The sequence below is a fragment of the Pyrgilauda ruficollis genome, unplaced genomic scaffold, assembly GCF_017590135.1.
Source record: "Pyrgilauda ruficollis isolate IOZ18807 unplaced genomic scaffold, ASM1759013v1 scaffold84, whole genome shotgun sequence".
Classification (NCBI taxonomy): Eukaryota; Metazoa; Chordata; class Aves; order Passeriformes; family Passeridae; genus Pyrgilauda; species Pyrgilauda ruficollis.
The window spans coordinates 2,516,591-2,535,486 of NW_024530377.1; the positions used below are offsets into that span (position 1 = coordinate 2,516,591).

General features: G+C 44.2%; 1 protein-coding gene across 1 annotated transcript in view; it reads left to right on the forward strand.

Moving 5' to 3' along the window:
- Positions 1-18,896, forward strand: part of UMODL1 (uromodulin like 1) — a 72,676-nt gene that overhangs the window by 25,372 nt on the left and 28,408 nt on the right. Inside the window, exons 2-8 of the mRNA XM_041487777.1 lie at positions 2,338-2,580; positions 9,504-9,610; positions 10,885-11,077; positions 11,876-12,016; positions 14,169-14,411; positions 15,847-15,959; positions 18,473-18,692. Coding sequence (XP_041343711.1) covers positions 2,338-2,580; positions 9,504-9,610; positions 10,885-11,077; positions 11,876-12,016; positions 14,169-14,411; positions 15,847-15,959; positions 18,473-18,692 — 1,260 coding nt within the window. The remainder of the gene's footprint in view (positions 1-2,337; positions 2,581-9,503; positions 9,611-10,884; positions 11,078-11,875; positions 12,017-14,168; positions 14,412-15,846; positions 15,960-18,472; positions 18,693-18,896) is intronic.

Here is an 18,896-nt window from a genome sequence, read left to right on the forward strand (position 1 = left end):
CAGAGCCATTTCTGGACACCAAGTCTATTCCATGTTTTCTTCTGCAAATGGATCCTCCTCTCCAAAGCTCTTTTCCTAGTCCTGCTCAAATTGCACAAATGTCTTTTGTTTAGCTGTGATAAAAGCACAGGATTTAAAAAGCCTAATTTTTTTTTTCCCTTCTTGAATTGTTTTTAACATGTTTCATGCTTTCAGACAGGAGATAAGTTGTACAAATAAGATTAGCTGTAAATGTTTTTATTGTATGCTTGTTGTGTATATTGTGCTAGCTTCAGTCTGTCTGTTGGCTGACCTTGGTGCCCTCAGAGCTCTCAGAAAAAAAGAAAACAGTCCTGCTATATTTGAATCTCTGCAGCTAATTCATATTTATCCTTATTAAAGTTCCTTCTGCTTTGGCTAGAGGATGATACAGGCATTTGAATTCCATCTGATCTGTTTCCCAAGTGGGACACAGAGTGACTCAGCCCCTCTGGCTTCTCTAACATCTCATTAGGAGCCAGCCTGATGTCTGTGACATGACTGTAGGTTGCTTACTGCTAATTCTTAAACTCCATCTGCTTTTGTTGCTGTTGTTGGGGTTCCTCTCTGTTGTTTGGTGTTGGGTTTTTTCCCTATCCCTGTTGAAGTTTTTCAATTTTAAGAAAAGCATCTAACAAGGTCACTCCTCATCAGAAATGGTTTCAGAACTCTGGAGGCTGAGTCCCATCCCCAGACCTGTGTGAAACGATGCACTTAGTGACCTTATCACTGACTTTGTTTGGACTCAAAGTCAGTGAAGCACCGCAGGTTTCCAGTGGCTGATCAACAAGGTCTGCTACAAATGCAGAGAGGCAGTGCAGGATCTCCAGGAATACCTTTTGTGTCAGATACCTGGAAGTGCTTCCCAGTGATGTATGAGTAGCCAGTTTTAGCCCAGGGTGATGTCTGAAGGATGTCTTATTCCAGACATCTACTGTGACTCATCTGCCCATGAGTTCCTCACCCTTTGTTCCCTTTATAGTCAGTGGGGAGTGATGAAGGCTTTGGCAGCAGGAGGCTGGAGTGGGCTTTTAAACTACTTGGATGACTCTGCCCTGGAAGTGCCTATTGTGCTCTACTGTTCATTTATATTAGCATATGTAAATTTCTTTAATATTAACTTGAGTTAAATTGCCCTTTTTCTGCCTCGCACCTGAAGGCACCAAGAACTCTTTGAATTTTCTGCCAATCTTCATCCTTTCATGACCAAAGTGATGCCTGTGACAAGCAGTCACCATCAATTCCTTCTTGTGTCTGTTTTTTGAAGCGATGTTCTTCCCAGCGTCAGCCTTCCTGGAAATCATTCATCTGTGTTGGTTCTGCTTTCTTATAACAGTTTTCCACTGGGTACTGCAGGGAACTTCTGCTCTGGGGTGATGTTGGAGTTCTGGATGCTGAGGGTTTTAGACTTTCTGTACAGACAGACTCTGACTCCCAGGGGAGCACTGCATTGGACCTGAGGATGTGGAAAAGGCTTCCACAATTCATTGGTAGCACTGGGATTACGGGTGTGTAGTTGGTTAGAAATGTGTAATATCAAAGGGTGGAAAACTTAAAGTTTGGGGTTTTAGAATATAGTAATAAATATGAAGCAAGATGGAGGTTTTAGGGTGGAGGCAGGTTGTTCTTCTTCACCTTCTTCCTTCTTCTTCACCTTCTTCTTCCTTCTTCTCCATGGGTTTGGGTGGTGTTTTGTAATTGGACAGAAAATCTGCACTGTGGGCTGCGAGTGATTAGTTATTGGGTTAAAAGGGAAAATAATTTAGGTGTCATTTCTTAATTGAACACTTTAGCCTTAAAAGACCTTGTAAGAAGAGATAGTTAACCATTTTGTGCCTTGCTAATGAAATGCTGCAGAACTCACTGCTGTGAGGCTGTAATATTGATAATAAACAATAAATACCTGAGTGTGAACTCAAAATATCATCTCAAGTGCCTTTGATCCCAACCTTGACAGAGGTAGAAAAAGGAAGCCATTGTAATTGGACAGAAAATCTGCATTGTGGGCTTCGAGTGATCAGTTATTGGGTTAAAAGTGAAAATAATTTAGGTGTCATTTCTTAATTGAACAGTTTAGCCTTAAAAGACCTTGTAAGAAGAGATAGTTAACCATTTTGTGCCTTGCTAATGAAATGCTGCAGAACTCACTGCTGTGAGGCTGTAATATTGATAATAAACAATAAATACCTGAGTGTGAACTCAAAATATCATCTCAAGTGCCTTTGATCCCAACCTTGACAGAGGTAGAAAAAGGAAGCCAAATTCCATCAGGGTGACAAGTTAATGCTGATCCTTTTCTTTCCTGTTTCTGTTTCCTAGAAAAAGGCCTCTCTTCGCTAGGGTACCATCTGTGCAACTACACCCTGACCAAAAGTGTGCTTAAAATGGTTGCCTACCAAAAGTCCTATGAGAAGAAGACATCCTGTGGAAGGTGGATCCCGTGGATGGTGTGTCCCCAGACACACCACAGAACAGAGTTCCACAGTGTTGAAGTCCCTGAAACCATCACTCTCACAGATTGCTGTGAAGGATATGAGCAAGTTGGACTCTACTGCTCTCTAGGTAAGTTTTAGTCAGATTAAGAGAGGAAATAAATGCTTTATATGGAGGTAGATTCACTTCAGCTGAGATGTGTAAAGGCTTAATTCAGTTCTAGGCCATAGGTTCCTATTCACTGAAATAAATGAGTGTAAAATCATATACAGTAAACTTTGTCCAACATGGCAAGGAGTAGACACAGCAGATTAAAGCTCCTGATTCTTGCTGTTTGTCACCTCTAGTCACAAATTCACTAAACTTCCAGGGGAGCCTGAGGAAGGCACCTGCTTGTTAGCCCTCCAAGGGCTCATTACCTGTCCAGGTTCAGGCCAATATCCCTGGCCAAGAGCAAGAATTCACTGTCTGGTGCTGTGTCTGCTCTGAGCCAGCCTGCATCTACACCAGCAGCTTTCTCCTCAAAAGTAATTCAGGATGCACTTGGGATAACATCTCCTTTGATGTGGAGCAGGGTCTGTTCTCAGAGTGCAAACCCAGTTTTGGTTCAAATTTAAAACAGCCTGTGACCTCAGGGCAACTTGATACCAGATGCTTTCCAACCAAAACTAGACTGGGACCCATTTTCTTAGGACTTCCTTGGTTACCTGTGACTGTGTGGGAGGTCTGAGAACTGGTGAGCTTTTTGGTGGATCTGATCTAACATCTGAGTGTTAATAAGACTCTACTGAGGAAGACTCAACCACCTCTGTCTCCAGATGGAAGCTTTTCCCCTTTCCACATCAGGGTTACCAGCTGTCAATCAGAAATTCCCAGTTTTATCAGAACGTGAGGCCTAGATGGAGGGGATTCCTTGGGGAAAAGGAACTTTCTTTTTCCAATGGATAAATTTAGATGTTTTTAAGCTGAGCAGGCATCTTGAATTATCTAAACCAGCACTGAACTGTTCTGTCATCCAGAAAAGTTCCGCAGGACATAATTTTGTCTCCTATTTTCAGCATGACATTGCATTTTCCCTATTTCCACTTTTCAGTATGGACCTGGGCATTTACATAACCGCACACAGGAACAGCAGATTGAAAGGAAAGGTCCTGTTGCAGCCCTGGCCCTTGTTTTGGGTCATAAGACTTGGGTGACTCAGATGTGTGGGAATGTCCCCAAACCTGCTCCTGCAGCGGATCATGTACCGTGGCATGAGGGGGGATGAGCCATATGTCCTGTCATGGGATCTGTCAAGAACAATGTGCTCATCCCACATTTAAGTTGCTTCAGAGCATTGAAAAAAGAACCTCCAAACTTTTTTTTTTTTTTCCCCCCAGGCGTTTACTCCACAGTCACAGGTAGAATATTGTGTCTAGCAGGATTTTAACAGAAGGGTGGGAATACAGAAATGGTTGATATGTTTTATTTGTTCCCAAAAATATTTGCTAGAGAAGAGAAATTAAATAATAATTCCTAATTTGCTCTATCCTGCTACTGTTTGGCTCTTGTGGAGTCCCAGCAAAGCAGAATTTGAGCTGCAGATTACTGTGTGCCCGAGCAGATTTGTCAGACAGGCAAAGGACCTGCTGCTGATCATCTTCTATTTTCCAAGCATCAGTTCCACGCTGGGGAAAATCTCCAGTACATCTAATTATGGTTGAAAAGTTACTTCAGTGAAGTCTTTTGGATATACAGACATGCATACATGTGTGCCTGTGAGTATCAAATGGCAAGACGGAGAGGCAATCAGAGAAAATGGCTTTTTAATTCTGTAGTACAAGGAAAGAGCTGTGCCAGCTAAATGTGGAAAAGTCACCATGATTGTCACTGTTTGCACAAGAAATTCAGGCGTTTCTGAACCTCTGAAAATCAAAACCATCTTCTTGTGTGGAAAAAAAAAAAAAAAAAGCATCCTGGTAACACTTGAAATATTTCTTTCCCAGTATAATTCTGTCTCTTAAAAGCATCTCTAGGGATATTTTAGGCTTGAGAGCTGTTGATGATTCTGTTTCATCCAACATGAACAAATCTGTAAATCTCTTGCAAAGCTTAGCTGCAGAATTTTTCCACCCTGCCCTTGCCATGTTGTTGATGGGCACTCTGGGCAGGTTTGTCCATGAAATACTGTGGTCACCCTGACACTTTTCCCTGTAAAAGTTAACTTGGGAATATTTAAAACCATTTAAGGATTTGTATGGCTTCTAGGTGATTTCCATGTTTACATTATTCTGGTATCTTTGCTTTTCAGGGCATTAGTCATAAATTCTGTGAATGGTAATGCACTGTCTAGACACAGTCTTAAATAAATGATGAGAAGAGAAACTGGAACTGCAGAAATTACTGCACAGCACGCTGCTGAACTACTGTGATTTTCTTCTTGATGTTATCCATGCTGGTGTGCTCTCCATCCTGCCAAGGGGGAAAGGTCTCCATGACCTTTCACAGCAGCCTGTTCCTGGCCACTCCTCACCTTCTCTTCCTAGAAGGAAACATCTACCCCTGCCTGGGATATGACAGGCCCTGCATTTATTGTTTCTTTACTCTAGACCACTGGTCAAGTTGCTCTGGTAGTTCTCACTAGTTGTGTGGCTGTCCATCAGGATAGTGTTACAGGTGCACACACAAATGACTTTGACATTTTTAAACAACAGCTGGAAAGTTAAACATCTAAAAGTTAGGAAGTGCTGGAATGAATTCTTAAGGTAGAATTAAATAAAACAACCTTTGCTTTCTCTCTTTTTGCCCAGGCATGCAGGTCAGTGAACTCCTTTAATTACCTGACCCAGCTCTGCAGTGCCCCAGGGACCACATTTCCCAGTGCCCAGGGATGCTGGAGCCCCTCTGAGGAGCTCCCCAGAGTGTGTGCCATCCTCACCTCCACATTCAGTGCTCTGCTCAGCCTCTCACTGAGTAGAGAATTATTTATCACCTCTGAAGGTGAATCCTGGGGGATTCACAGGCAGCAATTTGCCTTCACAAAGGCTGTGGGAAGCGAGGGAGCTTCTGTGTCGTTCACAGATGGGCAACTGAGCTGCAGAGAAACTGAGATCAAACCATTCTGGGGTGGTTTCAGACCTGCTTTCAGACAACTTGGGTGCAGTTTTAATTTTTTTCATTAATTTATTCAGAATTTCATGGTGCTTAGTGCTGCTTTTAACAAGTTGTATGGTTGGGGCACAGGGCTGCAGGTCAAGCTCATGAACCTGTGAAACCCTGAAGGTTGTTTCACCACACAAAACTTCTCCCAGCATCTTGCCTTTTAGATAGAGACAGGATCCAGCTCTCCAGGCTTGTTTCCAGCTGCCTGAAAGGATGCTGTGGTTATTTCTCCTGGTGGCTGGCTTGCTGCCCACTTTCCAGCACAAGATGAAACCAGAGAGCTCCTTATCTGCCATCTAACCCTGCCTGATCCCCAGCTAGGGAGGGAAAGAGTGCATCAGCACATGATGAAGCCTGGTTTTTAAGCACACACATACAAAAACACCTTAAGAAGTCTCAACACAACTTTAATTGTGGATTTTCTTGAGAGCACTTGATTTGCAATGTTAAATCAGGCTTTAAGTGTACCTTGTGTGTACAATTTCTGAAGGTTTTCAGAGAAACAACTACAAAGTAAAAGAAAAAAAAAAAAGCTCATTGTAGGTGTCCAAGCAGCTCCTCAGCAGGGCTGGGACTTCCAGAGCTGGCATGCAGATGTTCCCATGCTGGCTGTAACCAGAGCAGCAGCAGCTGGCCACAGCTGTCCCTGTGTCACAGGAAAGCCAGGGGACAGTGGTGTCACACATGGGCAGCACTGCAGCATCAGCCTGGGGTGGGAAGGTGCCAGAATGTCCTGTGGGACTGCATCCAGAAGCAGGTGGCTCTGGCTGCCCTGCAGTTTGTGTCCCTTGTGTGCCCCCAGCAGAAATGGGATTGTTGGCATCCCTGCCTGTTCCCCGTGGTGTCTGCTGATGGGAATCCTGTCTGGGAATTGCCTTGTCCCTTTCTGAGCCATCTAAAGCTGTCTGTCTCCACATCCTCTGTGCTGACAAGTTGCAGAAGTTTCCTCCTGTTTGGGTAAAGAAGTGAGTTCTTTCACCCATTTTATTATTGTGGGCTCTGGTGAAAACCAGCTCTGCCTTCATCCTGCCCCTGCCTTTGGGATTTTGTAAAGCTTGACCACATCCCTCTCAGCCTTCTCCCCTCCAAGGCAAAAGGAGCACCCAGGATGGGTGTTAAATATTTGTCAGATGCTGGATCAGCACAAATCCCAGTTAAACCCCAGGAAAGGCAATCAGGATGGAAAACATCCACCTGAGCAAGTAAAGCCTACCAATGCTCAAAGACCCCAAACCCAGGGTTGTGTGATGCAAACTGCCAGCCTGCCTTTGGAACAGACTTTCCCAGGGGCTTCCTCTGTAATTTCATAGATTTGTCTCCACCTTCTGATACCTGAGACAAATGCAGGGTGCTGGTCCCTGGCTCCCACCACACCCTCTGGAAGAAACCATCCCTTCCAGATGGAAGGAGGGAGGGGAAGGGGGTTATGGCTGAGCTAGTGTTGTCCCTCAACATCAATCTCCTGGGAGATGCCACAGCAGATCCAGCAGCTGTCCAGAGGCAGGCTGGCAAGTGACCTTTGGTTGCTAAGCTGCAGTTCTGCTTCCATACATTGATGTAAATAACGGAGGAGAAAAGCCTGTACTTCATCCAAATGACACAGGAGTTGGCTGGCTTGCTCCTCACTGCTTGCTTGGTCGGTGACTGTCCCCAGCATGATTGAAGGGAAGAGCATAAATTGAATTTCCAAAGTGCATCTGGTACAATTAGGCAGAAATGTGAAGCGAATCCATCTCTGTTTCCGTTGATCTGAAAAAGATGACCTTTTGATTTCAGATAAATGGCTGCTGTGGCACCCAGCCAGGATTCAATAGTGTTTTCTGAGATTGCATGGGACTCATTAAACCATTTACACTGCAGTTAAACACACACACAAAAAAGCGACACAGGTGGGAAAAAAAACCAAAACAAAACTGCTTTGAACCTCAAACCTTCTTGAACTGCACTTGAATCTCAGAGCTGGAGGAATTTCCACGCCTGGGTCCAGCTGCCTGGTTTGAACAGTACAGAGCACTGGTGAATAGGGAATTTTCTAACACAAGGAAATCCCTTGGTGCTCATGTTTGTGCAAAATCCAGTGTGAGAGGCTGCTTAGCTCCCTGCACAGGAGGAGCAATCACTCGAGGCTGGGAATGTGTGTGAGAATCAGCTAAGGGCAAACAAGGCTGTTTCACAGCTGAATGTGGCTTTGAAAATCAAGAGGGATATTTCTGGGAAAAGGACCTGTTTGGGGAAACCACCTGTGGAGTGCCAGCCCCAGAGAGAGGAGGACCTGGAACGTGCATGTGGCAGCAAAATGTGTAGATTCCGTTTAAATCTTGGTTAATCAAGATAATTTCCCTGGCTAAGAAGGTTACTTGGCTGAGGCCAGAAGTGCTAGATTCAATATCCCCTCCTGCTTCTCAGAAACCTCACATTTATTCTCATCCAAAGCCTTGGGATAACAGAAATTGTAAACCCACAGAACTGACTGTTCAGAATAGATTTATAGTTTGCTGAGGGCCTTTCACTTGCTATGGGCTTTATGACGTCAAATGTGGTTTTCCTGCACCACAACTGTTTCTCTTGCAGCAATCAGGTTCATTTTTCTCCTGGCTGACTTCAATTGCTCAGTAAAGGATGAAAGAACTGGAGGTGCAAAACAAATGGAAAAGAGATTTCTTTCAGGTCGCTTAGAAAGAGCAGAGCTGAGTTGGGAATGTGGGTAAAAAAGTGAGTTTGTAGGGCTTGGAAATATTTTCTCTTTTCCTCCCTAGGAGAGATTTTGTGCTGGCTCTGACCCAGAACCACTGTCTGCCCTTGGCTTGGGAAGCAGCAACCTCCTGCCTCAGCTGCCCTCCCTGCAGGGCTCTCTGGCGTGGGCCACCAACCTCCTGGAGTGGCCAGCTGGAACAGAATTACTGCAGCTAAGGTTAAATTTGTGCCACAAAATGTTAAATGAAAGTTCTCAACTTCCATCTTACACAGTACCTGTTTTCTTTGATCATTCTATATTATTTGGATTAGTCACAGCTGATATCAGGCACATTTTCTGTTTCTCAGTGCTTCAGTGTCTCCACATTTAGAAACTTACCTACGAGCCCATCCATCCATAATTATTAATGGAAAGTTAGAAACTCAAAATTTCTGTAACAGAAATGTCATGGACAAGAGAAAGATCTGAGAATATTTACACCCTTGAAATGAAATAATGATATTTTAGGCTGCTGTTTCCTTCCCATTAAAAACTCAGAACAGACACGCTTCTAAAATGAGGAGGAGGTATTTAGTATAAATTAAATATCACAACTTTATGGAAAAAACTTTCTGTATTTTTCTTCTCAGAAATGTTTTTGTTACTTAGCACTCAACAGATCCAGTGTATTTGCCTCAAGACCTGGTATTTGTCCAGTGAAGGATATGGAAACATTTGATTATCCTTGCACGTTCGATACTGAATGTCCAGGGCTGAAAAAATGCTGCAGCTCATCCAAAGGAGCAGGCTGTGTGGATCCCATGCCAGAGGGTATGTTACTGATAAATTCAACACTGCTTCTAATAGAAATATCCTTAATTTTCCCTCCTGAGGGTGGGAGTGGGCAGGAAAACTGTTACCATAGCTCTTCCTAAAACAAATACGGGATTGTGCCTTGAATGGATTCCAGGATATTCAGCTTCAGTGCCTGCACCCCTGAGCACTGAGTGGTGTGTGGATGCTGTGGGTCCTGCAAACCTTCCCTGGCTCCTTCTCCTTGGCTGGCTCCTCTGCCTGTGGCATATGGCAAACGAGGCCCTGGCTGGGCTGTTTGTGGGCCCCTCAACATTTGCCAAGTGAAATCTTGCTTGGTTTCCTCAGAGCCTCCCTGAAGCTCTGTCGCCTTCTGTAGCACCAGAGCTCAGATGATTTGGCTGTTTTATTTCCTCCACTGCAGGGAGGATGTTCTGGTACAACGTGACAGTGCTTGTGAAAATGGATTTTAATGAATTGATCTGGGTGGATTCCCACCTTCTGAATCATTCCCGCCTTCTGCACTCCGTGGTATGTACAAAAACAAACTCTTCCCTCCTTGTGCCCGTGATTCTGCTACTCAGGGGCCACTCTTTGCTCCCCCTTTGTTCTGACCCATTGATGTTTTTTTGGCCCTATTTCTGATTATTTCTGTATTTCTGATTACTGAATGTCAGCTGCGTCCTTAAGCAATCCAAGTCACATTGATGTATCACTTTCTTTAGCAAATTTTTCAGGTCTCTTCCAAGGGCAATTTAAAGACATACTGAAATAAAGGGGGTTTTCCTGCTTAAGTAGTGCTTGCTCCAGTTTTGTCTCAGTTCAGTTTTGGGCCTATGACAGACTGGGACCAGACTTCAAGACATTCAAAGCATGATGTTTTCTGATATAGAATTTTAAGTTAAGCCTTTCCAAGACAAACCTATCTGCCATAACCTGCTGGCACTGATGGGCAGAGAACAAAAATGACAACAACAACATTGGTGTCATTCTTCTTCCTATCTGATTTCCCCTTCTCATATCCTAAAAAAGCAGGAAACCTGGTCCTGTTGCTGTGTAGTAGGGAGTAGGGGCAAAGATCCACCAAGGCTTTTACATCTTGGTCTAAAACAAGCAATGTGGAAGTCAAACACTTTGAAATGGGGAGTTGAGGTGAAGCTGTTCAATGAGCTGCTCCTCAGAGTGTCCTGCTGTCTGTTCCACTGACTCTTAATGCTCAGTCCACCAGCAGATCCCTTCTCCCATTCCTGACTCTCAGCTGGGATGGCTGGGTCTCTCTGGGGTCTCTCTTAATCCCACCCCTCATCCTGAGTCCATTGCTTTTCCTCTTTTTTCTTTCTATTCCCTTTGCCAGCAGTCCATTTAGCTGTTCAAAGTAATGAGTGTAGGACAGCTTTATTGCAGGTGAATTGCAGTGGCCTGTGTAATTTATTGTAATCCATTGAGACTTTGCAAAGTAGGATTTTCCCACCTCTTCCTGGGTTACTCCTTGTCTTAGTTGGAACAGACAGGTGTCTGCTAAGGAAGGCCGGAGCCTCCCCTGAAATGGTCTTACAAACCAGGACACTCCTTCTGCCAAAGCATTTTGAGATCAGCTCCACGCCCCCCTGAGCTTGGCATTTCTGTAACATAAATCTGCTGTGAAATGTGAAAATAAGAACTCATCTTGCATAAATACAGGCCTAAACCACTTTACCATGGTTTCTGAATTTCTTCCTGCACTCAGATTATGATAATAACCACTGCATAATTCATGTGCTGGGAAATGACCAAGGTGCTCCAGTGTCTGCTGGCCTTTTTTCCAGATCACTGGTGCATTGCAGCCCCTGAATGCCTCTGTGCACCACATCCAGAGTGACCGTGGGGACATCTACGCTGGGACAGTGGCCTCCCAGCTTCTCCTGGGCATGCACCATCCAGCTCCTCTGGCAGAGGTTTCCTCCTCCCTGAAGGCCATGGTGGAGCGCGTGTATGAAGTGATTGACGCACAAGTGCAAGGTCACTGACTGTAATCCTGCCACATTTTAGGGGCTTTGTCCCTCTTCACTTGGGATCTCATTTATATAACCATTAATTTGCTTTCCAAGGTAGCACAGAGGAACTTGCAAACTTTGCAAACACAGCCCTGACCTTTCTGCTATAGGATGGAGAGTTAATGATTATTTTGGAGTGAATAGTTTGGAAGGGAACGCCTCCGAACCCTCAAATTTATTTTCTCCCAGTAACATAGTTTTCAGATGAAAAAGCAAATATGTGCATATTTGTAGCACAATCATTAGTTGTATTAAACAGGCTCTTAAAAACCTGTTTTCTTGGGAAGCAAATATATTATCCAGTACCTTGTATGAAACAAGCAATATTTATAGTCTTTTAATTACTATAGCACATTACTACATACTTTTAAAATGTTACATAAACATTTCAATGTATTAATTTTAAATTATGTCAAGCTACTTATTGCTCTGCAGTTGTCTGAACATTTTCACTCCTGAAATGCATTATTCTTATTCTGTGTTTGCTCAGTCCAGCCTTCAGTGAAATCACTGGGTAGTCTTCCTTCCTCCTGTGCTGACATCTCAGGTTTGGATGGTGTCCTACAGGTGTAAGCAGGAGCTGCCCCTAATTGTCCTCTAATTCCAAAGAATTGGGGTAAAAAGTGTTAGGGTGGTAACATCCAGAATGGCTTTAACAGCATTACTGCAGATTTCCACTGAATTTATCATAGCCAGAGCCTGGTCTACAAACAGTTCAGATCAATCTTGATAATATCTGTGCAAGGTGTGTTGTTCTTCCTAGATGTCAATGAATGCTCCTATGCTGAATTCAATGCTTGCCCTGAGAAAAGCAGCTGTGTAAACCTGGAGGGTTCTTACAGCTGCCACCCCCAGCATGACCATGGCACTGTCATCCCTCACTGGCTGAGCCCCAGGAAGGAAGGTAAGAGATGTAGCTTTCACCCTGGGAAGTGCTGAGGATGTTCCTGCAGGACTTTGTGCTCCTTTGCAGGAGTCACCTGCAGGAATCTCTGGTGCGTGAGTGCCTCTTCTCCTCCTGTTGGAGAAAATGCCACAGAAATCTGATACCTATTTCTGATTGAAATGGAGAGTATTTATTTCACAGTCCCTTGTGTTTCCTCTATTTCACCCTCAGCTGTCCTCACTCCCCTGCCAAAACCTGAAACTTCAGACCCTCCTGCTTCTCAGAGCAAGTCACTTGTTGTCATTGCACCTCCCCAGCCTCTAGAGAAACAATTAATGGCATTATTTATACCATTTTCTATTTTCCTGTTCTGACTGCAGCCCGGACTCAGTGGTTGTGTGATCCCACCCTGAGCTCCTGCACTGCTGCTGAGCTCTCTGCTGCAAGCAGCTGGAGTTTGGCACTGGCTGAAATAATTCCTTGTGGTACCAGTTCAGCAAAATGTACTTACAGCCCACAGACATCAATGGGCCTGCTAATAGGCTTTAAGATAATGAGATGAATAACTGCTTGCAGATTCTATGCTTTAATTAGAAAACAATTTTACAATCCCTTAATCTCAAAAATTAAGATAACGTATTACTTTATGCTTTTGTGATATGATAACACTTATTTTTTATTTCTATTATTCTATTGCTGTTTGTCATGTGGAAAACCTGAATGGTATTATTTTGGATTTGTTTCCTTAGAAATACTCTAACTCTGATAATATGATTTTCCCCTAGGCATTGTAGCATCTACTCCGAGTTCAGTAAATGCTCTTAACACTGGCAGTAGCTCTCCTTCTCTAAGGAAATCAAGTCTCTTGTCCATAACCAACCAATCTACAGATGCTGGGTGCTGTAAGTGACTTTGGATTTTAATAAATGCTTTCTTGATTTATGACGGGAGCAAACCTCAGTAGATTTGTGTTTATATGGGTGATCCAGCCCTTTCAGGCAAGAGTTATTACAACCCTTTTAACAACACCCTGTTCTTCTGTGGGAGGAAAGAGATTTAAGTTGTTCTTTGAGAGTTCAGAGAGACAGGCTGGATATTCTTGATCTTCATCCACGACTTCTGATCGAAGCTGAGGCCAGAGGAATTAAACTGAGGCCCCTCTAGCACAGGGGGGAGTGGCTTTGGGGGTGTTTGGCAGCCACCTGGCTCGGAATGCTGGAAACAATTGTGTTCTGTTGAAGCCATTTATGAAAACAACCTTTTCTCCTTAGCCTAACCATCAGCATGAAGGACCTGAAGCTGTGGCAGCAGCATGCTGTGGTCTCTGGGGTGTGATGCTCATTTCTCCTGGCCCCAGCAGAGGTGTCTTGTCTGGGCTCTCTCTCTCGAGCCAGACAGGCTGGCTCTGCTGCAGGGCAACTCATCCTGCCCAGTTTAAACACCTCCTCCTCCCAGGACAGGAATCATCTCTGAAGGGCCCTGTCTTTTCCCATTGACGTGACAATGATTGCACTGGACTAGAGTGGAATGACAGGTCAAGTGCTGCACGCCACTCTCCCCCAGCCTCTGTTAGCTGGGCTCTGGGGGGGTTTTCCAGGATAAATCCAGGCAACCTTTGCCTGAACAGGTGAAGTTTGGTGATTAAAGTGACAGGAGGCAAAGCAGGTGTCAACACATGTAGAGTACCCAGAGCCACTCTTCCAAACTTATTGCTGTTGCTTGCACCTGTAGCTTGCTGGCTGATTATTTCTGTGACTGGAGATTTGGAGGAGATTAGGTTGTCCAGAGGGATTGGGGCTGCTTCATTCCTGGAAGTGTTCAGGCTGGATGGGGCTCTGAGCAGCCTGCTCTAGTGGAAGGTGTCCCTGCCCATGGCAGGGTGTGGAACTGGATGATCTTCAAGGTTCTTTCCAGTCCAAACTATTCTGTGATTCTATGATTGAACAGAAATGCATATAGTAAAAGGAAATAAAAAGGTTAAACACTAAATAAGTCACTCTAGTGGGATGGTTCATGGATGAGGGGATCTGCTGGTGTGAGAGGGGCAGATTCTGTCCTGACCCTATTTACTGTCAGAGTGCTTGTCTGTAGTGGATTTAGAACAGCACAAGGTTTTAAAAGTGAAATATTGCTTTTTCTGTGCCAACTCCTGCAACAGATCCCTCTGCAGTTACAAACCATCGAATCCTCAGCGTTACCAGCAACAGCTTTGGAATGTCCTGGCTTGTCAGTTCCACTCTGAACCACACTTTCCAAGTCCGGGTGGCCAAGGGCAATGAAACTGTGCAAAACCTGAAGACAGAGGAATTGCAGCTGGATGTGTCTCACCTGGAAGCAGGTGTGATGTATTCAGTAGAGATCAGTTATGAAACTTGTGGAAAAACCATTATCTCCCGTCAAAATGTTAAAACAGGTAAAGAAACACTTTAAAATACATATATATAATATAGTATATCTCTGTCTTCTCCATTCTCCTCCTTCCATGCCCACTCACTTGCAGTTCAGCAATGACCCTTTGGTCCTCACTGAACAACTCCTTCAGCACTTTTTATCTCATCTACTCTAGCATTTATCCAGCCCAGAATATCAGGCAGCAGAACTTTGGCCTTAGTTGATAAAGCAGTTCTGGAGCTGATTAGACCATTACAGATATCAGGCTAGGCTAGCTATAATTCTTTTTAAAAAAATTTATTTCTTTGGTGCCTGGCACTGCTTTCTGATGGCACCCATCTCCCAGCAGGCCTCGTTTTTCCCTGGTTGATGGCTGTGGCCAGAGGGAAATCCAGGCAACTGGTTTGTCAAGGGCTCAGCTGAGCTAACAAAAGTGCCCAGGGGAAGGGCAGATTCTGCTGAATAAAGGATTAAAGAGAATTACAAGGACTGACTAAGGAAGCTGCAGACTACCTGCCCTGTTCTGTTCAATTAACTGGTGGTGGGAGATTCCTGAGGCCCTAGTGTGTTGATCAAACATAATTTTGCTTTTTCTCTAGTCTTAAATTATTTCCTAAGCCTCCATGCAAATAAAGAAATAAATCCCTCCCTTTTTTTTTTTTCATAAGAGCAGGCAGTGAACTCTTTATTACTGACCACAGTGGGAATGCTGCTGTTCATGTTTGTCCCTAAGAGCCTTCCCTTTGATGAGATGAGGGATGACTCCAGTTTGGGTCAGAAGGAAATTACTCTCTTTGTGGAGGGAAAGTAGGAGGTCTAGTGGTTATGAAAACAGAGAGCTGAACTTCAGAGTATGAAGTTGGAGCACTTGAGAAAAAGAAAATTTTTCCAAGGATCAGTCCAAGGAGTAACAGCCTGGGAGTGTTTATACAGGACAAAGCAGTTAGAGATTCCTTGGCTCTTGGTTTTGGCTCCTGTGCTCTGTACAGTATCTGTCAGGGCTCACCACACACACAAGGGGCATGCGCAGCTTTTTGCTATATTTTCAATTTAAGAATATATTTACGATCCCCACTGCCAAGATCAGGAAAATAAATAAATAAAAACTGTGACTGGTGGGCCAGAGATGAGCCCATGGACAATTCAACCCTGGGTGTAATTTCAAGGCAGGAGTTAGGAGGGCCAGGCCCAGGTGTGTGTAAACCCACACGTAAAGTATGTGTACACCTATTTCTCCTGCAGTTGCAATTAGGCACCAAAATATCTCTTTATACCTGATATAAGTGCATCTTCTCAATGTATCAGAAGCTTGTAGGAGCCTATTGGATTTATTTTTTTTATTTAATACCAAACTCTCTCAACCTTTCTGCTATCAGCTGAGATTTTGGTCCGGGTACATAAATTTTAACTGAATCCTTTCCTACTTTGTCAGTGTGTTTTAATATTGTGTTTTACAGAGGCCAAGATATTTGATGTTACTATGAGGATTCTCAACTACAACTTCACTGATGATTTCCATAATTCCAGCAGCTCAACATATGAGGAATTTTCAAGGCTGTTGCTTACAGAGGTAAAATGGCTATATCTCTAGGTAATATGTATATATTTTAATGTAAACTGTATTTAATCTAATAGAGGATTTTATGCCTGGATGAAATGTTCCTTCAAAAATCAGCATACTATTTCCTGTGACCTTTCTTTATAATTACAACAAAATTCAACTGACTAGACAGATCAAGCCCTTGGCCTTGTTAGCAATGAAGCCAGTGAGAATTTTCCCTTGCAGAAGAGTGAAGGAATTATAAATGCAGGCATGCAACAGGGGGCTTCTTTCCTTGGATCTTTAATTTGGCAATAAACTCACAGTAAATTAACTTGAGGCTTTTAAATGGATTATTGAAATGGCATTCCTGGCATTCATTTCAGCACAGTCTGCTCAATAAATGTCTTACTCCTCTTAAATAAATAGTTCTCTGCCTGCTCTCTTTCTTCTTTCAGGAAAAGTATCTGGATCAGGCTTTCTTCCCCAGCCCCATTCCTTGCCTGCACACATGTAGCCACTGTCCACAGCCAGGTGTAATCAGCCAGAAGCAAAACTTGAGTCATGAAGTCTGGTGACAGCTCCCCCAAAAAAGGGGGAGGTTTCAGATGGAGCAATCTCCTACAGTTTTGCTGTACAGAACAGGGCCCACCCAGAGGAATTGGGATCTCCACCCAACACAAGGGCTCCCCAAAACAAAGGGTGACTTGTAATCATGTGTGCATTTAAACGCAAGAGAAAACCCCAAAACAATAATGGAGGTATACATTCAAGAGCAGCAGAGAAGAGGCATTTGCCCAACAGAAATTGCAAGTTGAACCTCCTCACGTGTCTTTATTTCCCACACTTGCAAGTTGTTCACTTTTGTTGTGTAGGAAGATTACTGTGAGTGAGTCTTCTCTGAGATTAATGCAGACCTGATTGGCTTCATCAGGTTGGGAAGAAAAAGGAGCATTGCCCATCTGTGTTGCTTCTGCCTCCTTGGGTGTTTGTGAGCACTCTCATTTCTTCTCTCCTCATTTTCTTGCCTCTCTACGCTGATGTGAGCTTAGACCAGCTACACAGCTTGTTTGTAGGGATCTTTTTGAGCAAGCTCTGACTGAATGGGAACAAAGCTGTGCTGATTTGTGGCTCTGGATTCATGCTCAAAGGCACACTTTGAGGTGTATGCAGCAACAAAAGGCTCAAGCAAGGAGCTGCCTTCTAGACATGTGAGGTGAAACTGCCAGCTCCTGCACAGCTCAAACACTGACAGCAGTGTGCCAGTGTTCAGTCAGAGTAATGCCATTTGTTAGCTGAAGTGACTGCTCACTGGTTTGGTAATTAACCATGATGTAATTGTGATGCTGCCTTGAAGCTGGGCTGTCGCAAACATGTTTTTTGAAGTTATCCACCTCCATTTTTCCTGTCTCTCATCCTGAGGATTTTTTATTATTGGACTCAGGTGCAGGCTGAACTTGATCTGGGGAGTTTCAAATGCTCCCTGGGAACTAAAGCCACACCCACACTTGCAAATGAAACAAAATGTATATGTGACATACAGATATAACATCAAGGCTCTGCTGCACACACATACCAGGACAGTTCAGCTCTGATGCAGGCAAACAGGGCCAGGGGGAATTTTGCTCCCTTGAGCCAAAATTCAGAGCTTGGTTTGTTAAGACCAGTGGTCAGATGGATACAGTTTTCAAAGGTATAATAGATTTATATAATTGCAGAAAGGTTTGGTTTGGAACATGCCTTGAAGATCATCCAGTCCCAAACCCCTGCTGTAGGCAGGGACACTTTCCACCAGACCAAGTTCTCAGAATCCTGTCCAACCTGGCCTTGGACACTTCCAGTGATGGAGCATCCACAGCTTCTCTGGGCAGCCTGTGCCAGGGCTTCACCACTCTCATAGTAAAGAAGCTTTTCCTAATATTTAATCTAACCCTACCCTCTGTCAGTTTGAAGTCATTCCCCCTTGTCCTGTCACTCCAGGCCCTTGTAAATAGTCCTGCCTCATCTTTCCAGTAAGTTCCCTTCAGGTACTGGAAGGTCACAATTAAGTCTCCTCAAGCCTTCTGCTTTGCAGGCTGAACAATCACAATTCTCTCAGCATTTCCTGGCAGCAGAGCTGCTCTGATCCTGCTGTCTCCTCTGGGCTGGCTCCAGCAGCTCCTCATCCTCCCTGTGCTGGGCTCCAGGGCTGGAGGCAGCTCTGCAGGTGGGGTCTCACCTGAAGGGGGCAGAGGGGCAGAATTCCCCCCTCTCCTGCTGCCCACGCTGATTTTAGTGAAGCCCAGCACACAGAGGGTTTCTGGGTCCCAGTGCACACAGGGTGTGTCCAGCCTCTCATCCACCAGCACCCCCAAGTCCTTCCCAGCAGGGTTGCACCAAGGACACTTGCACTACTTTGTGCCACAATAATCTCTGAAAAATAAGATTTCTGAAATACTTTGGAACTTTTCTTTTTCCAGCATCTTCTGTGTTGTGCTTATATAAATGTTTAAAGAGGTACCTGTTGGCTCCCTAATTGTCAGTGCTTCTCTCCCTTTGCTCAGCTTGAAAATTCATTCCCACCCAACATTTCTGCCTTGTACAAATCTGGGAAGCTCAAAGTGCAGATTGAATCTCTGGCAGCAGGAAGCATCGTTGTGAAGCTCAGAATCACCGTGCAGGATCCTGAGTTTCCAGTGGATGCCTCCACATTTGCCCCAGTGCTTTCCAACCTGCACAATGGCTCTGTGCTTGTGGTGGATCAGCAAAACACTGCAGTAGAAGGTAATTTTTGGGGTTTTTTTTCTGGAAGAAGAAAGCAGTGTTTGTGTTTTGATCACATGCAGTATCACCAATATTCTTCACAAAATAGAGAAACAAAGGATGTGGTTTGTTGAAGAGAAAACCATGATGTGAGAATTCTTCCAGATGTTTTATCCATAAGCCCAGAAGGGTCAGACAAAGGAGCACTGGCTGTCCCCAGGTACC